Here is an 18,799-nt window from a genome sequence, read left to right on the forward strand (position 1 = left end):
AGCGGTTGCATCTGCTTTTCAGGGAAGTTTTGGTGGCACACTGCAAGGGTTGCAGTTGGGTGTTTCATGCCTTCATGGTGACCTCCCCCCCTCTCCTTGCTGCACCTCTCCAGCAGATGCAGAGCCTGGCCAAGAGGAATCCTGATGGCAATTTGCTGCAGGCTAACCCAGCATGAACAAATACAACTTAGTTTTCAACCAGATTGTCACCTGACTCACGATGTAAAGGCCAGAAAGGTATGAGATCACCACGGTTTGCTGCGGTTTGGTCTCAAATTAGTCTTAGTTTACTGTACAGCCATGGTCTTTAAATTACCATAGGGTTTGCAAGTAGAATTATATTTTTTTTAATTCCAGAAAAAACCCTGCATAACAAATTTGTGAAATAATGATATCTGGCAGGATTCATGTTATATAAGTATATATAATTTACATTTTGCTAAAGACTCTTAGACACCCTTTCCTGGGGGAGCATTTTTTTCTTTCCTTTTTAAAAAAAACCCCTAATTTTTAGGACTAAGTCAAGATACCATGTGAGGGGTGGATTCTGCAGCCAGTCCACATAAGCTCCTGTTAAAATATATTCGTACTTCCACCTCTTAAGACTCCATGACATTTCAGGTTTGGAGAAGCGATTTCTCCCATGAGTTTTCATTAGAAACTCTAGGCCAGGAAACATGCTCTGTTTAAGACTGAGTCCTCTAGAAGGCTCGTTTATCAATTCTGCAGAGTTCCTATTTAAACACATTTTCTTTCAATAAGCAGTATAGAGCAAATTGTTCAGGTCTGGTTTGATAAAGTTCCCTTGAGAAGAATGACGCTTAACAGTCTTCAAAATCTGACACAGACTCAGAGAAGACAAGCTCTCATTAACAAACACTTCAAATCCATAAAAATTCTAGCTGTCCTCATTATCAGAGCCTGTTAATCGAAGATGCACGCACTAAGGTCATCTGAGGCAGTTCTGAGTGGAGTCATGACCACACACTTTGGCCACAGAAAACATGAGAAAACATGGAGACCACATGGAGAGATGATGTGGAAAGCAAGAGAAGGAAGTGACTCAGCAATTCTTAGACCTTGTTTGTGTGAGGAAAAAAACTCAATAAATATCACCTGAAAGTATCAGGCTAAGCTACTAGATCAGTAATGTTAAATATACTCTGGTAATTTTTAAGACATAACTTACACATGTAGGAAGCTCACTGAAGTTGCACATGTCTCACTATATTCTTGCCCCGTATGTGCCCTTCCCCCCTTTACCAAGTCTTCCCTAAAAATATCTCCAAGCAAACTCTTCACCATCTCAAAAAAGAAACAAACTAACATAAATAATCCTGACTTACTGCTTCTGATTTGGGAGGCACTGGAGGTGGAGGTAGGGAAACATCTGAAGACTTTGTGGTTGCTCCGACAGTTGCAGGCACAGGAAGAGATGCAGTACCACACTTTGATCGGAAAGACCCTCTGTAGTTGTCACATTTGTTCTTCTCACTTAGTGAGCAAGAGAGAGGCTGGTCACAACCCTTTCCAGACCCTTGGTCCAACCAGAGCTCTTCGTAAGGAAGTTCTGGTTTTGTAGGCAGAAACATTGATTCTTCGCTAACTTCAGGGAAAAGGTAATCGCTGCCACTGTCACCAGACTCCTGGTACTGAAGAGCATCATGAGAGAACAGGGCCCACTCATTACACAAGTCCCTGCAGCCATGGAGATTCACCTCACTATTCCCATGCAAGTTGTTTCCATAGACACACACTGAAAGCCGGTGGAAGGACTGTGTGAGCTCATCCCGCGCGTAGCTGAGGGAGTTTGGCACGTGGCTGTGCCCTGTGCATCGGCTCTTCTTCGGGCTCTTGCAGTCTTCATTCCAGTCAGTTTTCACATCTCGCACGGCACGGGAATACTCATCTATGTCAAACTGTTCCTGGCATATGTTAAACCAGTGCTGGATGAGGGACTCGTGCCACAGCTCCCCCTTCACCAAACTGTCAGGTAGAATAAACTTCGGAAGTGTCAAGTGCAAAGGAAAATGCATGGGAATAATTTTGTTTCCACGAAGCACACAACAAACCACTACAGTCTTGGTTTGAATGTTGACAAACTTGTACCTGTGCCCTTCGCGGATAAAATGCAGGTCATAAGGGTTCCTTGGTGTAGGACTAGGCACAGTCACATTAACGGGCAGCCTGGTCTTTTCCACTATATTGCGAATTGTGTGCTCACCTTCTTGCATCTGCACCTCCAGTGGGCTGCGGGTGCTAAACTTGCCCTTACACTGGAAAGGGAGACTGATGCTCTCATTGGTCCTGTGGTTCATGCAGATGAGGCAGGGCATTTTGCCTCTGCCTAGCTTACTAATTGAATTAAGTTTTCCAATTTTTTTGAAGATGGTGTTAAGTCGTGACTTCTCCTTAGAAGACTTTGCATAAAGGATTTCTGCTTGCCCCATTAAAGTAAGCTCATCCCCAGTACTAAGGGTAATGTTGTAAACTTCAGTGTCTTCATTGCATTCACCTGAAGCCACCTGCAAAATAATAACAAAAAATTTGGTTTTCCCCCACTGAAGACAATACTCCAAATCATATCAAATCTACTGAGACTGAACTTACAAGACTATGCACTGGGGAGAAATGAAAGTAACTCTATTTGAACAGCTGACTGGTCAAGTGCAAGGTGTTTAACCCGAAGCTCAGCTAGATAACCTTTTTTTATTGTTCTGCACGTTCCTGCATCTTACTTGAGAGGAAATAGCCACTTGAAACTGCCAAAGAAGGCATGAGAACAAACACAACCACTTTTTAAAGAAAGGACAAATCCACATATCCCAGCAATTCAAATAGCCACTTGTGTCATACAGTTATGACAGACCATGTCTGGATTCCCTTGGGTATCTTTTCCCTGCACCCTTGTTTTTGTTGTTTGTTAGAACTTATTTGCCAGGCTCTTGAAGGAAACAAACTTCTTTTACCATCTTCAGCTCCCTGAGGAGAAGAAAAGGTGATCTCATCATTACAGATGAAGCATATCCTTTTGTTATAATCTTCTCCAGGCTAGAGGGAATGACAGATGACATCTATTCCCTGAAGGAGAAGTCAAGAATATTGGTCTATCCCATATGCCTAACTCCCCCTTTGCTTTGCTCTCCTAGTCATAGACTTCCTTCCTCATTTTTTGATCATAATTGCAATTTAAGAGATTAAACAACATATGCACAGCCATGTGTGAGCTGGTCTAGTATGGAAATTGCACCAGGGGAAAAAAAAAAAAGACAAAACAGATGTCCAAGGCTCATTTGTTCCTGAAGTTATTTCCTTAAGACTGAAATAACTCTTTATAGACAAGATTGCTCTGCTTCATATTTGACTGGTTTAACATGAAAAGCCCTTTTCAAGGACCTAACAGAACCCACCCAATTCTTCTGTGGCAGCAGCAACCTACTCATAAAGGAAGGTGCATCAGATAAAAACTACTTGTCTGTTATAGACCATTATATTTGAGAATACTGAACATACTAAAAAAATTTCAAATGAAAACATATCCTAAAATTGTATATCCTTTCCTCACCTCTGCCAGTCCTAAAGACTGCACGGACCTGTGTGAAGTTCAAAGTTCAGGCTTCAAACTCTGGTTTCATCACTCAATAGCCATTGCATGAAATCAAAGCTGTAATTCCAGTACGTTAATAAGTGACAAGCAATGTGAATAATGTTTCCTCTTGTGAGAGTATTTGTAGAACTGTGATTATCTTCCACAAGCCTCTCAGAACAATTGCAGGCAGCTCAGGAGAGGTGTGCTGCCTTAGCACTTCAGGCTTGGGATTTCCGGAACGGAAGTCATTCAAGCCCTGAATTATCTAAACAAATAGTAATTGGTCTAATCCAGGAAACTACTAGGATTTATAGTACGTAATACTCATTCACAGTTTGCGCCACTGGCCTGACAGCATTTTGAAACACCACAACACGAAAGAAAAGCACTTGAGTTTTTTTTTTGCTGATAACGCCAGTGTGATGCTCATTGCTTGTTTCCCCTCAAAACCCTCCACAGAAGGCTGTATTTGAGCTGCAGCTGTGTAGCCCTGCCTTTGGCAGGGCTGATAAGGGCTGAGCACGCACAGGGCTCTGTGCATGCACTGTGAGATCCCCTGTTCTCTTTCTGAGAGGGCACGTTCTCTAAGGATATTGGTTTGTAGCATCGACAAGTTCACACAAATGTCTGCTTTGACAATGCCAGCTACACTGTCAGACGTTTTCACTCAATACAGTACGATTACAGCTTTTTCTCACTTCTTGTGGGACACCATCTGGAGCGAGGAAGGTGTCACAACCTACAACCATGGGAGCTCCTGCTTGGTCGACTTGCGATTCCCTGGGGATTCACAAACAAACAAGCCACTGCAGAAGGAAATGGTGGGTCAGATGTGAAACCACAGAGGTAACTGAATGGCCAAGCTTCACAATGAAGGTATCGCAAAGCAGCTACTTATTACTGGCATCCATTTCAACCAGCCAAATAGCAAATGGACTTTTAGACTCAACAGGTATGTTTAAAGATAAAATTATTCTGAATTAAAGAAGTCTGTTTTTCAGACTTCTTTATTTTTAAAAAGTTTTCTTTATTTTTAAAAATTTCTTTATTTTTAAAAAATACAGTTGCAGGATAAAAATGGTTGAATAAGGCTGAATTTTACTGTGCTGGAACAAAATAAAGATGATGCCATGGTTCTAGTTTGACATTCTGAGAAAAATACTGTTCTGCACTCTTCCTTCTAAACAAAAATATAAGGTATCAGTTGCTATCCAAAACTGTAATAAAACCCCAAAAAAGTGAAATGAAAAGTCTAAGACCACACAACTTTATCCACTAAACTCTGGTTGTGGTGATGTTAGAAATGCTGATACATCTCAGCAGGCTAAGTATACTTTAAAATTTAGGTTCTGAAAGTCAAGAAAATTAACACCTCTCCTTTTGTGTTAGGTTAATTCATTCATTACCACATACTAATCAACATTATAAAGCATACATGGTAGGTAAATACATGTTCCAGAATATTAGTAACAGAGATATACCATACATATAATATATATATCTCTTAATGCACACAGCAATGCACAGATACCTCTAAGCTTTTGCTTCTCAGATTACATAGCTAAATGATCTTTGACAAGCTTTGTCCTTGTAGCAATGACATATGAAAATCAAATTTTCTCTGTCTTGTTCACTCAAACATTTCACTTTATCAACAGCCATAAAACTTACAAAAACATCAACAAAGAGCCATGGACTTTAGCTGGGCTTTACACTGCCTTTGGTGAACTTTACAGGGCCTCCATAAGCCCAGGAACGAGTCAGGCACAGCAGTTCCTCAGAACCGATGGGACAAGAGGAAATGGCCTCAAGTTGTACCAGACAAGGTTTAGATTGGATACCAGGAAAAATTTCTTTACTGAAAGGGTTGTCATTCATTGGAACAGGCTGTCCAGGGAAGTGGTTGAGTCACTATTCCTTGAAGAATTTATAAGATTTGTAGACGTGGAGCTTAGGGATATAGTTTACTGGTGGAACTTAGCAGGGCTGGGTTAATGGTCACTTGATAATCTCAAAGGTCTTTTCTGACCTAAATGATTCTATGGTTCTATGCCAAATAGTATACTTAAAGGCAACATGAAAGTGCATATCATAAATTATTCCTAGAAGGCAGAACAGGTAACACCACAGCAAACCCATCTCTTTCTACTCTCTAAGCTTCCAGCACTGACCCAGCAGGGTTTGCATCTTCAAGCACCCCCTATGCTCCTCCACAGCCCCGCTGAGAGCATTCCTTGGAAACCCTCTGCTTCCTGCTAAGCAATTGCTGGCAGGGTGTAGCAGAGCCCTATGCTATTTTATACACTTGGACCTGCTAGAGGCAATTCCCAGCCCCTGCATGTGACACAGCATATCACTGGTATACGACAGAGAAGACAGAAATGCAGAGTGGCAGAGTTAAGGTGGTCTAGATCACAGACTGATGCAGAAATAATCACATATTTTTGTGGCAAACTGTTAAAATCTCATTATAATTCTGGGAAACAGGTAACACTACAGAAGGCAGAAAGCACCGGAGAAGCCTTAATTCTGCTGCATCACATACCCAGGAGGGCTTTATGCATATGAAACAATAATGGTTCATTCATTGCAAGAATGACTCCTGAAGTTTTACTTCACCTGCCCCCCTCTTTTGCCCTTCCCTCCCAGTTTTCACTGCCTAGTAATAGTCGAGAATAATCAGTCCTCCCAGCTTTGTGAAAGAGGCAGTGCTTGCCACACTATACTCCAAAACCATCTAGAAATCCCTAGTAGATATTCAAACTGGACAATTCCTAATGCACAGGACCCCCCAGAATCAGAACTTAGTCCCTGCTGTACTTGCCCTCCCCCTCCCTACCACCAGATGTGGATCCATATTAACCATTCACTTTTGATGCTAGGACGCTGACCAGAAAGGTTACAGGCTTACAGACATCTTATCAAACACACTGCAAAACAGCAGTGGGTTAAGTCACTATAATGTTTTAAATTTTTAGACTCATGCAATTTTAGAAGCCAACTATATGCCTGCAGAAGACAGGCATTAGGAAAGTGAGAATGATTATTTAGGAAGTATACTGTTTCTTTTGCTTAAGGAAAGGTTAACTCAGAATAATAGACTTGATAACACCTGAGTCAATATCCTGTCTTGGACTCCAATTGTTCTAATTTGTTAAAGTTTGAAGTAGAAGTCTTTAATCACTTGGACACATATGAACACCTTGTAAAAATTTTTTGTGACTTCATATTGCTTGTTATACCTGCTAGGTTTTATTAGAGTAATGTGAGCGTTGCATTCACATTAGAAACACAAATAGGATTTTTTTTGGTAGAGCTCTTTGTAACTGTGAGGTCTCTGATTCATAGCTACAGCATAAGGTTTACTATTATAGCCAACTAACAAATCATAGCACTACATGTATCTTTAATACATAATATATACTAAGTATAATTTTTTTTTAGAAGTCACAAAATGGAAAAAGATTTTTAAAATGTAAAACAGAGTCTTCAGAAGAGCTGTTAGCAGAAAGAATGAGCGAACTTTTTCAAGGAAGTTGACTAAATTCAGTGAGACAGTATCCCATTTTTCTTTTTTAAATGTCTGTCACCCAAGACAGAATCAGCAAGTACAACTCTTCATGTTAGCATACATGTATTTCCCTCTGGGCTAAGAGGGACTTTGACCTGATTGCTATACTGGAAGATGGCTTCAGTGGTCTTTAAAGATGTCTCAAATAAATCAAACCGTTCTAAAAATGACCCAAAATGTGGCAGGTAATAGTGCAGAGCTCTAGCATGAAGCATCTTTTCATATGGGATGTAAGGAAAGCCACCTCAGAGAGCCACTGTGAGGCAATGGTGCTCACCACCCAGGCTCCTTTCAGAGCAGAAACCTTCTCACAGGTACATCAACACAGGCACACAGCAGCAGGTCTGCTTTCTCTGCTTCTCTCTCACTCAAGCCGTTCACAGATCCTGGAGGGAAGAGGCAGCCACAGCAGTGCACTGCCAGTGAAAGACACCAAGGCATCGAGCCTGTGTGTACTGGAGACAGAGGGGAAACAGAAGGAAAAAAAAAAACCTTTTGGAGCCAAGACTTGCAGCCTCATAAGGCTGGCATCAAGTCACAAGGCAAAGAGGGGACTGAAAGCACTAACTCTTGAGGGGAGGCATTAAGAATCATCAGAAAATTTGGAGCCAAAACCTACACACCAAGTAATTTCAAAGTCACAATTGCAGCACTTAAAAATGCTACTGTAGGTTACAACCTATATATGTGCTTTATGGAAACTCAGAGTGAGTTTATGAGAGGCATTAGAATTACAATGAGGAGATCAATTTTACCTTACTGTACTGCATTAACTTTTGTCAAAAAAAAAAAAAAAAAAAGAAAAGAAAAGAAAAAAGAGCAAAGTTTTCACTACAAATTTATTTCTGGCAAAATGCACACTGTATGGGCCAGCACAGTTAAATCACTATGAAAAGAGAATTGTATTAAAAAAATAAACAATTCCAGTATCAAAAGTTCACACCAGTCATACAACGTCTTTGATAGGTAAGAAAAGAATCAATTTAGGGCTAATTCACTAGCCCATCTCTCCATTCTGGAAGGTGCCTGCAAACAGCTTCACAGATTCTCCAGGGAGAGCAAGTGATGTCTTCAAGACAAAAATGTTTTTCTGGAAAACATGAAGGGTCCTGCAACACTAAGTGGACTGGTTTTTAGAGTGTAGGAATCCATGGCTGGTCCAGTGTTCAATCTATCAGACAATATTGTTGCTTTTTAAGAGAACTTCATGTGAATTGCGCTCAGTAGGACATGGGGGTTTTGTTCCTGGGTTTGTTTTTAAGTCTTAGTGCAAATAGCTTCTTGGGTGTTTGTACAGACTGCCACCTGTACGGGACCAGAGCAGTGGACAGCAGAAATCTATTGCTGTTGCTTCGGCAAAAGCTAGAGCCCTGCAGTAATTCAACTTTCTTAATATTTTTGCTCCTACTAGTAGAGAATCAAAAATTTCTCATCTTTGTAGCATAATGCTGTTACATAAACAAAACTCTTTACAATTATGCACTGAATATTAATGTAAGAAAGGTTCCCACCTATTTGGTCAGTGAAGAAAGGACACAATCCCTCCAATTTTCCATCAGGAGCAGATTAAATACCTATTGACTGAGTGAAACTCATCCCCAGAACACTCTAAATTGCTGTGCCTGTAGGTGCTGCTGGCCACTGGGTACCCGAGGCAACCAAGAGGTGTCCAAGTGCAGTACTGATGTGTACAGATGCCCAAAGGAGTTACTGTAAGAGGATTTAGCCATTACAAGAGTTTTATTTAATCTAAAATTTTTGTTTGCTGTTCTGTGAAAAGTGACTCCACCTTCCCCTCCCAGCTCTGCTTGATGGCATGTGTCACAGCCATCCTTCAAATACTCAGCAGGTCCCCAAGGTTCTGTCTCAGCACACTGCCCAGCTGCAAAGCCACGAGGAAGGAAGGGAGACCCAGCTCCCCTGCCTCTCCAGGATAGGGTGGTCGATTTTTCTCTTTGAAAATGAATACACAAAGCAAAAATAAAGTAACTCCCCTGGAGAAGATCTCACAGACCATCATCACAGAGAGAAGGCAGTTTGCTGAGTGGCAGCACTGTTGTAAAGTCCTGCCAGAGCAGCAAAGTATTTACACAGAGGAGCAAGGTTTGCACACAAGGTTTGCACCAAGTGGATCCATAACCGCAGTGCACAGGCACATGCAAGACCAACAAGCAGAGAAAAGCATTCAGTGACTGTCTGGTGGCACCGTGTAAATCTACAGGCTCTTTCTTCAAAAATTATCCGTGAAAGACTCGAGTGCTTGGAACAAGAAAGAATTCCCAGACTTCAGAGTTTCTTCTCATCTTAAGTGCTTCGCTTCATCAGATATTTTAGGTATTTTTTTTTATTTTTTATCGGATTAGCTACTCTCTTCTGAATTTAAATGGGCACACGGCATTGGACAGAAATCAACCATAATTAGTATTCCTCCCTTTGCTCTAATCAGTTTGACAGAATCTCTCCTATATTAAAATTTTAGTGTACATAATTCTCTTGCATGTAAAGGGTTATTAAACACTTTAATAAATCCTGCTAAGTTCATTTATTTTTTGGAAGATGATAACCTTGGAATAGACTTCTATGAAACTGGAAAAACTGCCAAGAGGAATACTGCCAAGATAACTGTGTAACTAGGTTAAACCTGGATTATTACTACTGTTATTTACATTAAGGAGTATCACTATAAAACCTTTTAAAAATGGATTTGGTATCTAACAGTAAGCTATGCTTATTTCTCAGTTTGCTAAATATGACAAAGAGTTTTAAAAACACTCATATTAAACTCAAGATATGGTATTTTACATTTAAACAAGCCTGTACACAAATACTTTTCTCCCTAGAAAATTAAAGCTGCACACTTTACTGTGCCACTCCCTTGATTTGCTCATTGATCAAACAAGAAATAACAGCACAGCAGCGGAGAAGGCTAGCAGTCCCAAGGTCACACTGATTTTTCTGGGCAGAAATGAAATTTTCTTGTTACCTCGATTGCCCAACTACGTCCTGAAGATACAAAAGTGTTCTGACTTTCTCATGTAGCCTTCATTCATGAAAGCCTCTTTTACACATTCAGGTTAATGGACAGCACAAATGAAAACAACCTGCTGTCTTGAAAGATGTGAGTCTGTGTCACTAAATAAATTAAACAATGAGCTCTTGCACTTACAGCAGTCTTCAACACCTATCAAAATTGTGAACTAGCTGGTGTCCCCCATCTGTAACAGTGTGAGAAAGAGAAAAAGCCATTAAAAGGTTTTTATACAAACCCCATCTTGCCACACATGGGACCAGGAAACTGTGTACTGGTTTTGCACCAGCAGTGTCAGCCAGTGTGCCCTGTAGGGTACACGATGTGGATCTACACCAGTGCACCCCAGCTCTAGGATGCTCTTCTACCAGTCTGAGGAGATGTATCAACTCAAGCAAACCAGACAAGCCTGAAGATCACTCTGTTCTGATGGCAGAGCTGACCTACCCCGTGTAGTGTCACACATACAGGCAGGACAAGGAAGAACAAGTTCTGTCTTCGTTGTTTCATGCCACTGCAGTGTGTTTGGTGATAGCAAGCCATCTCGTGGGATCAGTGACCTTTTGATGAGCCCAAGAGGCGTGCACATGCAAACAAACACACATGCACACAGAGAACAAGTGTGTCTTTTTTTTATTGTTGTTTTTTTTTTTGTTTGTTTTATTCACAATGTCATTTAGCTGAAGTAATTTTGAGACAAGCAACCCCATCATTTCACCCTGTGTGCTCTCTGAGAATGAGGTTTTCTGGACAGGGATTTGAGCAGCTGCTGCTTAGCAGAGAATGAAATTCAGACTGCTGGAGGGGGAGGTGAAAGGGGGCAACAAACAACATTTGTTTAAAATCTGGCAGGAGCATCCTAATTAAATGAATTATCGAATGGATCATCAGGACTGCTCCCCAAAGTGCCATGGGGCAGGAGAGCCCTTAGAGGACATGTTGGTTTAAGACTGCATAAATGATCCCAAAGAGCACCATCACCGAATGTGGAACACTAAAGGCTCGTTTGTCTCAAAAATCACACTTCCCACACAGCACCGTTGCTCACTTGCCATGTATATAAAAGTTGTAACAGTTAATCATTTAGACAGGGATAAATATTTATTCAGGGACTACCTTAACGTTGAATGTTATTTCCTCCATGACGTAAACTCGTTCAGGAAATGCTTTAGCCACCTCCTCCACACTGTTAAAATACTGCACTGGCTCCTTAATATCTCGGTCTTGTTCCAGCAGCTTAAACTGCCCTGAAAACAGATGATAAACAGAAGAATTGTAAGATATTTATATTGGACAACTGTCACTGTGGCAACTGCTGGCTCAACTTCATCAGTGTTTCTCTCAGTCAGTTTTTCCGGTTATTAGCAACCAAACAAGAAGACGAAAGATTGCAGAGATTCTCCTGAACCTGCCATGAAAGACACCCAATTTCACCAGGTTGGAATGAAAAGAACCAGTGGCAGTCAAAGTTAAATTTAAAAAGATCATTTTATCACATGCTCTCTAGAAATAGTAAATAACTATGGCGGCATTAGTGTTTGTGTACATAATTCAGTGTCATAGCATCTGCACAGATAGCACTTTTTGGCCCTTAATATTAAAAGTTTTACAGAAAGAAAACACACCTATTAGTACAAACCTCCAAAACAACAAACATAAGGGCTTGGGGGTTGTTTTTAGCATCATCAAACAGCTATTAAAATGCTAGGCTAAAACCCTTTTCCCCCCAGGCTTCCCTAAGAGTGGAATATCATCTAACTTTCCTTAATCATAAACTAAGCCCTTTGAGACCTTTAGTTAACATAAGATATTAAGCCATACACATTTAAAACCCTTTTGAAGACGGTTGCCTTCAGAAGAGCATAAGAAAGAAGTGTTTCTTACTGACTTTACCTCCCCCCAGCATGACAACCTTGGCTATTTTCTAAGTCTTGTAAAAGGCAAGAAGTAACATGGAGGGATCCACCTCGGGCAGACCTGCCAGGGATAGCCAGGTGCGTCAATCACCTCTGTGCACTATGAACTAAAAGTTTAAAAGCTTTATTTTATAAATACAGAGATAACAAAAGCTTAGACAGACATGTTTACTGTTTGTGTGACTTAAAATCAGTGGAGTGATCTTTCCAAATTTAGAAACGTTAACTACTACTAAGTTAAAGGCTGGTCTCAGCAAAACGATGTAGGAAACAACTGCAGAAAATGAGAAAAAGACAGAGTAAAATCTATGATTTTACCATGGTTCCTGTAAATCACATTTTAAAATTAGCAATGCATGCAGCCACTGGATTATTGTTCCCAAACAGTGCTCAGCTTCATTAAAATACAGCCAATACATGAGGATGTCAGCCACCTACAGAAATATTTTCTCACTCCTTCAGCATTCTTGTGCACAACACCCTGCTGCCCCTTTACATCCCATCAGGCTTGAGACTTCAGCGACATGTTCAGAGAATTCACCCACACTGAACTATTTCAGGCCACCTAACAGCAGAGGAGGAAACAAATGCAAACTCAGTGAGCCATGATGCCCCATGAGAAAGATGAGTTCCGCCACCCTGCCAGGTGTGTGCACACATGTGCACCCACCCACACACGCCAGGGGAGGTGCAAGAGCAAGAGGCTCAGCTCCTGCGCCCAACCCCAGCACTCTGCTGCCAGAGGCACACCCTTCTAATCAGTATGCTCCAGCGCTGTGGTTGCAAGTCTAAATATCAACTTGTAAGGCAGAAGACTTCCTTTTATGCCCTTCCATATGTTTTGTCTTTCTGAAGTGACCACAGTAACTTGGAAGTATTACTAGCAGGGTAATTGCAGATACCAGTACTTCTCACTGCAAGACTGTATTTTGTAAATGTTTTAATAACCTTCACCACACGTGATTGTTGATTTGAAGTTCAACCAAGACAATTACAGAATCAACTATGTTGGAAAAGACCTCTGAGATCATTGAGTCCAACCTTTGACCATGGCACTAAGTGCCACATCCAGTCTTGTCTTAAACACCTCCAGGGACGGTGACTCCACCACCTCCCTGGGCAGCCCATTCCAATGCCCAGTCACTCACAATTCACACACAATTCATGTCCTTTGAAGACCAACACCAGAGTAGAAGCAGCAGGACCTTTGGTCTGACCCACTGAAGCCCTTCCTATAGTGTAATACAGCAATGCAGCTGACTACAGGAACGGCTCCTCCAGGCCAGACCAAAGGTCTGCCTCGTGCAACGTTCTGCCTTAGACAGGAGTAAATGACAGCTGTGTAAGGAGGATGGATTTTAAGCACAATTAGCAATACCACCCAGAGTCTCCTCCACAGCTCTAGGAGGAACTCATGGCTCAAGGATGCCTAAAGCAGGGAAGGGGTGTCTTTGGGCTTAGGAGCTCCAGAGGTTTTCTTCCTTGCAAATTTGTTTAATTGCCAGTTAAATTACTGAAGGTAACTTTCATTGTAGACATATCCTCTCACCTTGACAAATTTTGTCAAACTCTTCTTCCAGAATTTACAGTACTTCTGGGATTAAGAGTACAAATTTTAGGAGTGATAAAGCTATACCTGGCAGACACTATGAGTAGCAACAGGAAACCTGACAGTGGACAAGCATTTGGTAAAATGCTTCACATACTCAAAAGAAACATGCCAGCATACTAAAGCTGAATTTCTCAGCCTGCCAGCTCTGAGCCTCTTTGGTGCAAAGCAATGGAGGGGTCAGGCAGCCAACACCTCTGGGCTAGGGGAATCTGAACAATTAGCAGGGAGGTGCTCAGATAACTGATGCTGTAAAGTGTGTTGTGACAGATGTCAAGGCATGGACATGGAGAGCTGAAGAGAGAACTGTGCTTTTAAATCCCCAGTCTCCCATAGAGACCATGCAAGTCCTCATTTCAAGATTTCCCTGTCAGCCACAGCCTAACCAAGAGGGAGATGCATTCCCCAGCTGTACAGGTCCTTTCCTGTGCAGGCACCCTGCTTTCCTGCAAAGGAAACTCAGGAATGGGGGGGGAGCTGGGTAAAGTCAGACCTCCTCCTATGTGGAGTCAGGACGTGCCAGGACATCATGCAGCAGCAGGGACTATGAGTTGCATCAGGGAGCATTTGACAGCTCAGAAAAACCACTACTCTAGAGTGCAGAGCCAGTAACTCTATTTCACAGATAGTCATTAAGAGTAAGATGTTCTTAAATTTAACAGAAGTTGTCACAGAGTGTTCGTTCACCATGGGCTGACCTGAGGCTGTTGTTCCCTCCTGCCTACTTCTCAATTGCTATCCTCTTTGACTACCAACACGGCCACTGAGATGTAACCCTAACTGATTGCCCAGTTTGGGATCCAGTGGTCTGATTTGCAGGATCCCTAGCTGTGGTTACTATTCGAAGCAAGCTGTGATTACAATTTATAACGACATGCCATATTTTAAGTTCCTCAAAGAAAAAAAGCCCAAACCACAGCAATTTTAAATCACCTCAGCAGACCTAAACCCACTGAGATTTCTTCTGGTTTAACACTCCCCCCCTATGTACAGAATGGAGTTGAATATGACACTGCATGGAAGCTACGTATTTTTTTGAAACTGTGATATACTGTAGTGATAATAGTTCAGAAAGAAATTGAGAATTCTCACTTCAGAGTGGGAACTGAGTTGGACTCAGTAACAAAGCACAAATTCACATGAACAAGGAAGGAAAACAACACAGTGAATAGTAATACATGATACGAATGATATCCATCCAGCCCTCTGAATGAGACAGTGGTCTTTAATTCTAGGTTCTCTAGCTACTCTGTTCAGAAGCATAATAATACTATTTTTCTGTGACTGTTATGCATTTAACAACAGTCAATCTGGTGGCAAGAAAAGGCCAGTTACTCCTTGCAACCCAAAGTTCTACAAAAAAAGTCCCAAATTCCTCAGCACAGAACAAATACTTAAGGCTGTGTGCAACCGGGAGCAGAGTCTGCTCTCTACTGTACAATTACACATGTTCCTGTAAAAAAAGATAATAGAAAAAACTCATCAGCTGGAGCTTTGCTTCGGTACAAAGCGATGCTCAGAACTGTCTGTGTCGCTATCTGTGCCATCCTTCCCGTCCTTCAGCTGAGCCTCACAAACACAAAGACGTCTGTGCCTTCACTGTTAATAAGCAGCAGTTCATGAGGAGGTTGACGACAGAGGAGTACACACAGATCCCAAAGCATATAATAGAAGGGCAGCATTAATCTCTGCCTGTTATGAAATCAAGAAGTATGCTGTGCATGGAAGATGTCAGGGCTAGAAGTTAAAATGCCCCTTCCTTGAAAAAGACGGGTTTATAACTTGAGATTTCCTATAAAGAGTTTTTTAAAATTTATTTCCTCATGGTAAAAGTATTAGAAGGGGAGAAAGAAGGGCTGAAGAGGAGACTACAATACACATTTGAGCCAGATGTCAAGTAACTAACTAATGGGGAGTAAGGAGACAATTTCTTACTATGTTTCTCCCCGGTCTCTATTCAAGTCGCCATAAAGGAAAAAGACAGCACAGCTGAAATACAAGTTTAATGGACATAAGTCTGGCTTGACTGCAAGTTGAAGTGGAATTTTATGACACTTTACAAGAGGCACGATTTCATTGGGAGACTTTACAGAACTGACAGCAAGCTTAAACAACCACAGGTCAATTTAATTGTGTGTTAATGAGGAATTTAACAAAAAATAAAGAAAATATAAAGCCCAAACTATACTTTTATAGAATTTCAGCCCTCTCTCTCTCATTAGCATGAAAAGAATAATGAAATGTTTCTGTAGCAAATCAGTGAAGGTTCAGAAAGATCAAATACCTGCATGGTCCACTGAGCAGGTGTGGCTTTTCCTTCGCAGCCAAATGCAAGGGAGAAATTAAAACTCCTTCAAGCTTTCTATCTCTTTATCTTTCTGTCTGGCCTCTGGCAGGCACAGTATTGGAACAGTTTCATCCTAGTATATATTATCTCTGTAGATTATGAATTCTTATTTCTCTGTGAAGGTACTTACAGCAAAGACAGTAAATCCACTACTGCTGGAAATGAGTCTGGAGAGTTAAAAAGGCAGGGAAGAACCTAAATCAGGGCTTATTCTCCAGTTTATGAAAGCATTTATTAAAACCCACTAGGAGTACGAAGATCTTCCTTCTTGCCAGAGGTTGGCATTGTAATGTCTGTGAGCAGGGGCATTAACCAGCTCTTTCTATTCCAGCTTCTGCTGCTTCCACTGCTCAGGTTCTTGTAGGTTTACACACATTCATAACTCTTATACAGGTTATTTCTGTAATGTAAGATGCTCTGGTTCTCACCGCGATTTACCCCTTACCATCTCACAGCACAGCAGTTTCCAACAGTCCAGAATGCTTCCAAAACAGAAACATTCATTCTGTACAGTGTCTGCACTGTGCCTAGGCCCAGGCAGTTCTTATCTATGGCAAGGGTTCACAGGCTGAACAAACAGTCAAGTTTTCACTGATATAAAAGGATAAGAGCATCTTTATGCTCATGTACCAAAAAGAAAATCTGGAAAAAGAAATTCCATTAAAAAAAAAAAGCATGTCTTCAGTAGGAAACATGGAAGGTCACTGAAACATCTGCTCAATTGCGTTAGCTGTTAAACGTTTCTCCGAGGAGGCAGGAGCTCTATTGTCTTTCAGCAGCTTTGATTATTTACTAAGTCTCACATCTCTCTATGTGAGACTGTATGCAAAGCCCAGCACTTCCCAAGAATGTGCAGACGGCACAGCAGGGTACCAAAAGTACTGCAGAGGTTTATGTTTCATATTTATTGACTGCTGACTGCATTTTAGTATTTCAAAGAACAGCAGGGCTGACTCGAAAAGGAAAGGCTCTACCTGCCAGAATAACACCATTCTGGAAAAAGACAATTTTTGCCTACATTTTTCAGCATTCCTGTGCATAAAACTGAGAGCAAATTACTTGATATAAATGGGAAGGGTTGAAGAGTGCAAGCCAAAAGCATAAATAAGACAACAATGAAGGACACAGAGCAGTGGCTTGCAAGATACCAGGGAGATGCAGCTGTATGAGTTGCAAAGTAGTGGTTCTCACAAGGACCCATATACACTTTATCCGATTGTGTACACAACTGTCTTCAATGTCTAATGCAGACATAAATTTGCCTCAGTGGAAACTCAGTTTATGGGCTCACCTGCCAGCCCATCAACTATTTCGACCCTACCTAATCCTTAGAGAAGGCAGCCATGAATGAGCATGGCAAATCAAAGACTCTAAAATAATAGATTAAGACATAATCATAACACTCCAGCATACCTGCAATTTTTTTTAAAAATCAACTTTTTATTTAAACTGACATTTGCCATTATGTCTTTGCATAGAACCTACATGTGGCATTTTGCAGCAAGAAGTGTTGTCTCAGCGGTGGCTGTAGTTGTCTAGACCTCAGAAAAGGAAGAACAAAAGAAGAACCCGTCACATCATTGATACAGCTATTACGTGACTAACTGGAACCAAGGTGTAAAATTAATACTGAAGCTCTTTCAGGGTTCTATCACTAAGTAAATGTGAAATGGTTTGGCAGACATGCAAAAGTGATGATGACTGGGAAATAAATGCCTTGCTTCACTTTCGCCATCTTCCAGCTTGTCGAAACTGAGCATTTGTCCACATCTCTCCAGAGGAGAGAAGACCACTGGCACACTCAGGTTCTCTGGAGCAGCAGAGCGGGTGGGTCCCCACTGCAGAGGGAAAAGACTCATCACACAGAGAAAGTGCAAGTACAAATGGAATTACAGAAGGCTGTTTTTAACAGCAGGAGCAGACAGTAGTCCACCAATGAACTAGTGCAGACAGGCTCCAAGCTTCACTGCCCACAGAGAAGACAGGAAAGAGAATCACACGCTCTGTCACCCCTGGGCTCTCCATTGAAGGAGATACTGATTTTACCTCAGGTTGGGACCTGGCACTAAACTAACACAGATGCAGTGCTATGCTAAGTTCATCCCATCAGTCAAAAAAAGAGCAAGATAACCCAGAGGCACAGGTTCATCCTTATCTGCCACACTGATAGCATCTGAGAATAATGCAAAAAACGGTTTGGGGGCAGAGAGGGAAATTTTTCAGAGTTATTCCTAAGAATTTCTTTGTTTATTTTCATATTGTAGCCTGCTGAAAACATACAGGAAACTATAAAAGGGTGGAGAACACAACAGGAAAATACACAAGTGTATCTCTGGTACACAGCTTCCAACAGATGACAACTGGGCCACAAACTAGAAATGCTACAATTGATTCTTATTGCATAATCACCTTGAAATAGCTGTTAAAGAAACTGAAATATTCCTACTGTTTTATAAGACCTGCCTGTCAATATTTTTTTCTTGAGAATGGGGTGAAGAAGAGGACCCGTGTCCCAATTCATACCCAAATTTCTGGAAATTTTGGGAACGTGTTAAAAAACAGATGGAATATGAACTAGAGCCATATCTAAGTAAACATGATACAAGCAGAATTAATCAAGTGTACTGGAGCTAAATTTATGGCACTGCAAAGCAGAGGGCAAGGCACAAAGGCACATTCAGTCAGTAGAGATTGTGCAACATTTCATGGGGAAGGAGCCCTTCAGAATGAATAGTTTTA

The 18,799-nt window shown here is 41.3% G+C and overlaps 1 protein-coding gene across 1 annotated transcript in view; it reads right to left on the bottom strand.

Moving 5' to 3' along the window:
* Positions 1 to 18,799, bottom strand: part of GAREM1 (GRB2 associated regulator of MAPK1 subtype 1) — a 101,033-nt gene that overhangs the window by 12,850 nt on the left and 69,384 nt on the right. Inside the window, exons 3-4 of the mRNA XM_027750068.2 lie at positions 11,305 to 11,435; positions 1,347 to 2,525 (exon numbers count right to left, since the gene is read on the bottom strand). Of these exons, the coding sequence (XP_027605869.1) occupies positions 1,347 to 2,525; positions 11,305 to 11,435 (1,310 nt within the window). The remainder of the gene's footprint in view (positions 1 to 1,346; positions 2,526 to 11,304; positions 11,436 to 18,799) is intronic.

The sequence above is a fragment of the Pipra filicauda genome, unplaced genomic scaffold (genome assembly GCF_003945595.2).
Source record: "Pipra filicauda isolate LSUMZ 115617 unplaced genomic scaffold, ASM394559v2 scaffold240_size1633699_pilon, whole genome shotgun sequence".
Taxonomy (NCBI): domain Eukaryota; kingdom Metazoa; phylum Chordata; class Aves; order Passeriformes; family Pipridae; genus Pipra; species Pipra filicauda.